The sequence below is a fragment of the Colobus angolensis genome, unplaced genomic scaffold (genome assembly GCF_000951035.1).
Source record: "Colobus angolensis palliatus isolate OR3802 unplaced genomic scaffold, Cang.pa_1.0 Scaffold155, whole genome shotgun sequence".
Lineage (NCBI taxonomy): Eukaryota > Metazoa > Chordata > Mammalia > Primates > Cercopithecidae > Colobus > Colobus angolensis.
Window position 1 is genome coordinate 844,613 of NW_012114655.1, and position 8,687 is coordinate 853,299.

Sequence of the window (8,687 nt, forward strand, 5' to 3'; positions counted from 1 at the left end):
TTTTTAGTAGAGACGGAGTTTCACCGTGTTAGCTAGGATGGTCTCGATCTCCTGACCTCGTGATCCGCCTGCCTCAGCCTTCCAAAGTGCTGGGATTACAGGTGTGAGCCACCGTGCCTGGCCTCTTTTTAAAAAACTTAATAGTCTTAAACTTTTAATATACCTCTGTAAAAATTGTTCTTTTTTTTTTTTTTTTTAAACCAAATCACTATTAAAATATAACCTGGTCCTTAGAGTGTTTGTTTATATTTTTAGGAATAAAGGTTGGGGAGACTACACCTGACAAACTTTTCACTCTTATAGAAGTGGAATGTTTAGGGGCCTGTGTGAACGCACCAATGGTTCAAATAAATGACAATTACTATGTGAGTATTTCATGTAATATAAGTTAAAGTTGTATGATTCATATTTGAAATATTTTAAATATTTGATCTTGTGTCCTTAGATGTTGGTTTCTGAATTATTCATTTAGGAGAAACGGTTACCATAAATATCCAGGTTTTAAAAAATTCTTTAAATATTTTTGCATTTAACTTCAGAAGACAAATTTTAAAACTTTAGATTATGAAAAATATAATTTGGATATAAGTACAGAAAATAATCCTTGTGTAGCCAACTATCAGGACTTAAGAGTAATATTTTGCCACATTTTACTTCAGATATTATCATCATCATTAGTAGAAATAAGCTACAGATATAGGTGAAATACTCCATCCCAAATCTTTTTCTTTTCCTTTTATCCCAGAGATATCTTTTATCATTATCATAAATTGTGTCTGTATATGTATGCAGCCATACTAATACGTTATATGACTTTTAAAAACATTTTTATAGAGATGGTGTCATACCTCTGAGTACTGCAGTTGAATCTCACAAGTTTTGTGGTCTTTCTTGTTTTTGATTGTTTCTATTTTTTTTAAGTTTTTCATTTTGATTCCTTTGACCTGTAAGTTTCTAAAAATGTTCTTAATATCCATATATATGGCATTTTCTAGTTATTTCTTTAAAAATTGCTTGCTACCCTAATTATATCACCATTTTATTCAAGATACCTTGTTAGCTCATATTTCTTAGAAATTTGTTTATGGAAATTTTGGAGGGACTGTACTTAAGGTAGATTTTCTTTAAGAAGGGATTTGCTTTCTCTCTTGCTCCTGGCACTACTGCTGGCCCCAGAAAAGCTCCTCTCCTTATACCCTAGGCCTCTCTTCCTCTGGTGTGAAAGGTTCCAGACTAGCAGTTTTCTTTGAGGGATAGTTTACCCTTACACTGAGGTTAAAGCTTTTGGGGACCTTAACTTGTGTAGCTTATATGGTCTTCTCTTAGACTCTCTGGGGCTGGCTGGGTCCCTTGCTCCTTGCCCCTTTCCCCTCTAAGCTTTGAAACCCTGAAGCCAAATTTGCTTGATGCTCCACTTTTTTTCTTTGGTTTTCCTTGAGAATTTGGCCTCTGGGTACTTATTTCTTGATTTAAATAGGAATTAGACAGTCAAGGCTTTGTGTGAAGCATTGTTAAGTCTAAATAGAGTAGCCTGTAGACAGATTTGTCTGAGATAGATATTCGTTCAGTTAGCAGTAGTTAGATCTTTAGGGATAGATATTAGGCATCTAGTTAACAAGTTACTACAGCTACTTTGTACCTTACTTTTTCTTCAAGAATGCAGCATTTATTTAGTATGTACCTTTAGTAAATCCTCAAAAACATGCTGAATTAGGTTTACAAATAAACAAACTTGAGGAGGCTGGGTAACTTGTCCAAGATTACTAGCTAGTAAGTGATAGAGCCAGAACTCAAATGCAAATATGTTTCAATTCAAAGCAATATTCTGTATTGCCTCCTCAGCTGCAGCTCTTGTTGCATATTATATTTAGCAGTGTGTACTATATATAGGAGTTACTTAATTGTTGATGCCTTGGTAACTATCTTGTGAGCTGAGACAGACAATAAAATAACTGGCATTAGGGATTTATAGATTTCAGCAGTAGAAAGTAATTTTGTGCCAGGTGTGGTGGTTCATGCCTATAATCCCAGCACTTTGGGAGGCTGAGGCAGGAGGATTGCGTAAGCCCAGGAGTTGGAGACCAGCCTGGGCAACATAGTGAGACCTTGTCTCTATAAATATATTGATATAAAAGAAAGTAATTTCAATATGACTATTGTTAATTTTTTTTCCAGGAGGATTTGACACCTAAGGATATTGAAGAAATTATTGATGAGCTCAAGGCTGGCAAAATCCCAAAACCTGGGCCAAGGTATGCTTTATTTATATATAAGAAGTTTTAGTGGCTCACCTAAATTAATCTTTCACATAAACTTAATTAAAAAAATTTTATACCTTAAGTTCATAGGAATTGGCAGGAGCTTTGGATAGTATTATCTGTATGAATGTCATCTACAGCAAGAATTTTTTTTTTTTCTAAAACCATGTCTGATAATCATCTGATACCTATCTGAATCTTTATAGAGAAGGAAATTTTACTACAAATAGAAATCTATTCCATTATTTAAAAGTTCATACTGATAGAAGATTGACCCAAAGACTATCTCCCTCTTAATTTCTACCTCAAAATCCAATTCTGCCCCTTGAATCAACGAAAGGTAATTTTAGTACCTCTTCCAGATGACAGGTCTTCAGTTATTTGACATAGCTACCCTGTCTTCCCCATATCTTTTTCTCAGATGGAATATCCACAATTGTTTCATTGTTTTTCTCATATGACATAGCTTTGGTCTCCCTCCTCTGTGGGTTTTCTAGTTGGCTAGTGACTTTAATGCTTTAATGTGATGCTTAATCATATTTTTTTAAAAAATATTTTGAGACGGTGTCTTACTCTGCCACCCAGTCTGGAGTACAATGGCGCAGTGGCACCATCTCGGCTCACTGCGAGCTCCGCCTCCCAGGTAGAAGCGATTCCCCTGCCTCAGGCTCCCGAGTAGCTGTTGATTACAGGCGTCTGCCACCACGTCCGGCTTATTTTTTGTATTTTTAGTAGGGATGGGGTTTCACCGTATTAGCCAGGATGGTCTCCAATCTCCTGACCTCCTGACCTCGTGATCTGCCCACTTTGGCCTCCCAATGTGCTGGGATTACAGGCGTGAGCTACCACGCCCAGCCTAATCATGGTATTTTGAGATACATACTGAGCAGCACAGAGCATTATGGGACTGCCTCCTTTGTTCCAGACGTTATGCTTGTAATAATTTTGCCTAATTACATCAACTCCTACTTCAGAGACATTATGCAATTAACTGCACTTCATAATACATAGATCTTTTTCTATTCACTGTTTATCCAGGTTGCTCCTGTCCCATACTTGTGTTATATTCATTACTTTCCTTTCAGTTATGAACTTGAACTTTTACTTTTAAACAAACCCTTATTCCATATATAAGTGTTAAATCACTCAAAATTCTCTCGTAATACTAGCAAATGTTTGCATGGTTTTAGTCATAATCCCTCAAATTTTTTGTGTTTATATATATATAAATTTTTTCTTCCCTCAGCACATTTGGAGGTTTTGATGTCCATACAGTATTCTAATGTTTTAAAACAGCTGTGATGTGCTCTTACTCCCATTTTAAAATATTTTTCTTAAGCTTTATTATAAATAACAATTCCCTGAAGTAGAATTACTAAGAGGGTATGAGTGGTTCTATAGTTTGCTAAAACTACTAATAATACCCTACTTAATGAGAAAATGAGGTCGATTCAGGATAACTTAAGTTTAGTAAATGTTAGCTGACCCCTGTTGACCATTACTTTCTTTTCTAAGAAACACATACTATTCTCAACACCCTGAGCCTATAGAATTGAATTTGCTTAAGGAGTTTTGGCATTTTCTTCCTAATTCCTCACTTGCTTGGGTATACCCTCTTTTTTAGGAGGTAAATCATTTCCCTGGTGAAAAATCATTCTCCTTTATGGAGGCAACTGAAGTGAAACCTTTAGTCATCTAACATTACAGTATCTTTTTAGCTAGTGCTCCTATCTCTTACTTATTCTTGCTTTAGATAGACACTCTTACCCGCCCCCCCGCCGAAGTACAAATTCCATAGTATTTTCCACAAGCTTCACCTGCTTTTTAGGCTTCAGGTATTTTAAAATAAATTCATGCTATTCTTAGGTTTGTACTTCAACCCATAACTTCTTTCACCTTTTGGGTACTCTAAAGAATATCTCAAGTGCAGATTTCCTTGTGAAATCCACTTGGGTTCTTTAGATGGCCCCTCTCTTCTGATTAGATGTTTTAAATTCTATAGTCATAACTTTGATGTTGGGTTCCCCCCCCACCCCCAGATGGAGTCTTGCTCTGTCACCTAGGCTAGAGTGCAGTGGTGTGATCTTAGCTCACTGCAACTTCTGCCTCCCAGGCTCAAACGATTCTCCTGCCTCAGTCTCCTGAGCAGCTGGGACTGTAGGCAACGTGCCACCATGCCCAGCTAATTTTTGTATTTTTAGTAGAGACGGGGTTTTACCATGTGGGCCAGGCTGGTCTCCAACTCCTGACCTCAAGTGATCTGCCTGCCTTGGCCTCCCAAAGTGCTGGGATTACAGGCTTGAGCCACCACGCCCGGCCACTTTGGTGTTTAGAATCTTCTGCTCTGCTTCTTGTGAACTGTGGGATCTATGGTTCACAACATTAATCCAGTTATTACTTTCCCGCCACACAAATTGATAGTTGCTTTGTCTACTTTGTTATGTCACATTACATTACATACTCAACAGTCATTTTTTTCATAAACTTTTTTTGAGTGCCTGCTGTGTATGTCAGGCATTATTTTAGGTTGCGCATACAATTGTGAACAAAATAAAGTTCTCATCTTCTAGTGATGGAAACAGATGACTAGTGTAATATGTGAGTGATAAAAAGGCTACACAATAAAATGAAGCAGGGTTAGGGGATAGATTTGGAGTAAATTTAGTGAGGAGAGGCCTCTTAGAGGTGGTAACATTTGAGCCATGAACTGAATGAAGAGCTAGAGGGAACCATGTGAAGAGCGGAAGGAACAGTGTTCCAGGGAGGGGAAAGAGGATGTATCAAAGTCCTGGAAGAAAAGTAAGGTAACAGTGTGACTGCAGTGAGGTGCTCAAGAAAGAAGGCAGTGGAAGGGGTCAGAGGAGATAAGGCCCAGATAAGTAATCTAGGCTGAATCTTAAATATAATAAAAACCGTTGTTGGAATGTTTTCAGTGGGGAATGAAATGAGCAATCTTAAAAAATATTGTCATAGTTGCTATGTGAAGATTAGAATTTAGTAGATGTGTGGGACTAAGGATTTATGAGTGATTTCCAGCTTTTTGGCTTGAGCATCTCTGAGGTTCCTTTACCGAAAATGGAGAGTTGTGGTAGGGCAAGTTTGGGGAAGAAAAGTCAAATTTTGTTTTAGACATAGTAAGTTTGAGATGCCTGTTAGACATCCATGGTATGATGCTGATAGGTAGATATGAACCTGGAATATAGGGAATAGGTTAGGGCTGGAAACGCAAATTGGGGATTCATCAGTTATTAAGGGTAGTATTTAAAGTTATAAATCCGGATGACATCAGGGTGAAATTAAAATCTGTTATTTGTAATATGAGGTACTATAACATTGTATTTTAACAATAAGCAGGAACTAAGTACTCAGTTAAGCATTTTCAACAACATCTGATAATAATAGGGATGTTGCTTATCAGTAATCATGAATAGTTTTTCACTGAGATTTTCTTGATAGTGTTCTGGATTTGAACCAGACACTTGAAAATTATTAGTGTCTGAATCTACTTTTATTTTTTACTTACTACCTCATTTAGAAAGCAGACAAAAGTCTACTTAGGTTTCAATAATTGCAAGCATCCACCAATGCTGTATTATATAAAGCTTGTATTTGGACAGCAGTACTAGAATGTCTTGTCAGCATATGAAAACAAGAACTTTTCACTTTACTTACCAAATATCTCGGATATATAGAATAATGACAGACTGGGATAGCAATAACCATAATACAGTTATAGTTGACTCTTTAACCAAAGCTGTCTGATCCGTTTTTATTGGTATTTTAATAATAAATATCTCTGCTCTTTGAAAGAAGTACTAATGGTGAGTCTCTGTAATGAAAAACTGAGAGGAATTAAACTGGTTCAATAGTAACTGATTCCTGAGTACTACTGCCAGGTCTTACCCTGGCCAAAATTAGTATAAGATTGGTATCTATATGTGGTTCAAAACTGCTTTTGTATTATTGTTGGTGAATGACCACTGAAAATATTAAAGCAGTGGTAAGATAGTACAGTTGACTCTTGAACACTATGGGCATTAGGAACATGGATTGCTTATGCAGTTGAAGATCTATGTGTAACTTTCGACTCCTCTAAAACTTTGCTGATAGCCTGCAGTTGTCCAGAGGCCTTACGAATAACATAGCACATATTTTGCATGTTGTATTATATACTGACTGTATTCTTACCATAATCTAGAAATAAAATGTTATCAAAATCATAATGAAAATATATTTACTCTTCATTAAGTGGATCACAATACAAGTCTTCGTCATCATCTCCATGTTATATAGGCTGAGGAAGAGGAGGGGTTGGCCTTGCTGTCTCAGAGGTGGCAGAGGCTGAAGAAAATCCATGTATAAGTGAACCCATGCAGTTCAAACCTGTGTTGTTCAAGGGTCAGCTGTACTCTCTTAAACTTGACATTACTAAATATCTTTGTGCTGAGATTGTTCTTACTTTCAGTGAATTTAAAGTACTGAAAAATTCTAAACTTGTTTTCAGGTTACTAATAGGTAGAAAGTTTTTAGTGTGGATTAGTTTATAACTCATTTTAAATCCAATTTTAATTCTTCATATTTAGTTTATAAAGACATTTTAAATTTTGCATAATTCCATGGGGTGCAGGTAATATCTGAGATGTAAAAAATATAGAGCCAGGCTATAGTTCCGGTGCGCCTGGTAGATGACTCTAGACAATAGCATCACTTTTGGTTTTTTATACTAAAAGTAGGGACAGTGCTGGATATAGCTCAGCAGTAGTAAAAAGATAAGCACTAAACTTTCATAAAGTGATTTGTGTATACAAAGTACTGTAAGCCATGAAAGTTTACAGAAAGGCCAAGTTTTCTAGAATGCAAATGAGTTAAAATGGTACACATACGTATAGTGTTGGAATGACTGACGAACCATACTTTTTGAATTTTAGTGAAGACAAGGTAATTATTAGATGGCATTTTAAACATGAGATATCAGGAAAATCATTTTTTGTTTAGTAAGTGAAAAACACTAGTGTAAATTGTGGCTGTCAGGTGAGTGGATAGAGCTAGCTCACTGCCTCTTGAGTGTTCTGAGGCATGTTTACAGATGAAAGGGGGGGTTACATTTTTAGTAGATTAAACAAGATGATAGGCTTTATTGGAGGATTTTGTAGCCTTTGTAGTATTTTAAGGTATACTGTGTGAATGGCGAGGAAGGGAGGTTTACAGTAAGCCAGACATACTGGATCACTGGAACTCCCGTTTTTCTAGATAATGCCATGGGATTGTAATTTTATGGAACAGACTTTAGGAAACGACCAAATTATTTTTAAAGTTACTTCCGGCCAGGCGCGGTGGCTCGCGCCTGTAATCCCAGCACTTTGGGAAGCCGAGGTGGGCGGATCACGAGGTCAGGAGATTGAGATCATCCTGGCTAACATGGTGAAACCCCATCTCTACTAAAAATACAAAAAATTAACCGGGCAAGGTGGCGGGCGCCTGTAGTCCCAGCTACTCGGGAGGCTGAGGCAGGAGAATGGCGTAAACCCGGGAGGTGGTGCTTGCAGTGAGCCGAGGTCGCACCACTGCACTCCAGCCTGGGCGACAGAGTGAGACTCCGTCTCAAAAAAATAAATAAATAAAATAAAATTACTTCCATACATAAAATTCTATAATCCTGTGAAGAACTCAGGAAGTACTTACGATTAATTCTCCCATTTATTGTTCCGGAAACTTCAGTTTTTATAATCTTCCTAAATTGATCCTTTGTGTTGAAAAACAGAGTGTCGATATTAAGGAGCTTATTAATTTTAGAAGATCCGTATGTATCCAAACTGGTAAGACGCTTTAAGATACCAAATGCTCAGCTTTCAGAAGACGTCTAAAATGAAACTTTCAAATCATATTCCATTCTGACATTTGATCAAGAGAAAAGTTTTAGGCAGAAAAGAAAACAGGTAGCTGAGCTTAAACTGTAAGAAGAAACCTAGTAAAGGCAAATAAAGTTTCTCCAAAATAATTTCATTGGCATTTAAAGAGCAGCAGTGGTGCCTATCAATAGATAACATAAAAAATTACAGGCCGGGCACAGTGGCTCACCTGTAATCCCAGCACTTTGGGAGGCTGAGATGGGCAGATTGTTTGAGCCAACAAATCCACGACCCGCCTGGGCAACATGGTGAGGTCTAGTCTCTACGAAAAATACAAAAATTAGCCAGTCATGGTGACGCACACCTGTAATCCCAGCTACTCGGGAGGCTGAGGTGACAGAATCACCTGAGCCTGGAAGGTCAAGACTGCAGTGAGCCTTTATTGCATCACTGCACCCCAGCCTGAGTGACAAAGTGGGATCCTGTCTCAAAAATAAAAAAAATTTAAAAGTTGATGGCCGGGCACGGTGGCTCAAGCCTGTAATCCCAGCACTTTGGGAGGCCGAGACGGGCGGATCAC

The 8,687-nt window shown here is 37.5% G+C and overlaps 1 protein-coding gene across 2 annotated transcripts in view; it reads left to right on the forward strand.

The window, feature by feature from the left end:
• Window positions 1-8,687, forward strand: part of NDUFV2 (NADH dehydrogenase (ubiquinone) flavoprotein 2, 24kDa) — a 43,498-nt gene that overhangs the window by 25,532 nt on the left and 9,279 nt on the right. For both annotated transcript variants that reach the window (XM_011936604.1, XM_011936603.1), the window contains 2 exons: window positions 256-365; window positions 2,176-2,252. In XM_011936604.1, the coding sequence (XP_011791994.1) occupies window positions 256-365; window positions 2,176-2,252 (187 nt within the window). The remainder of the gene's footprint in view (window positions 1-255; window positions 366-2,175; window positions 2,253-8,687) is intronic.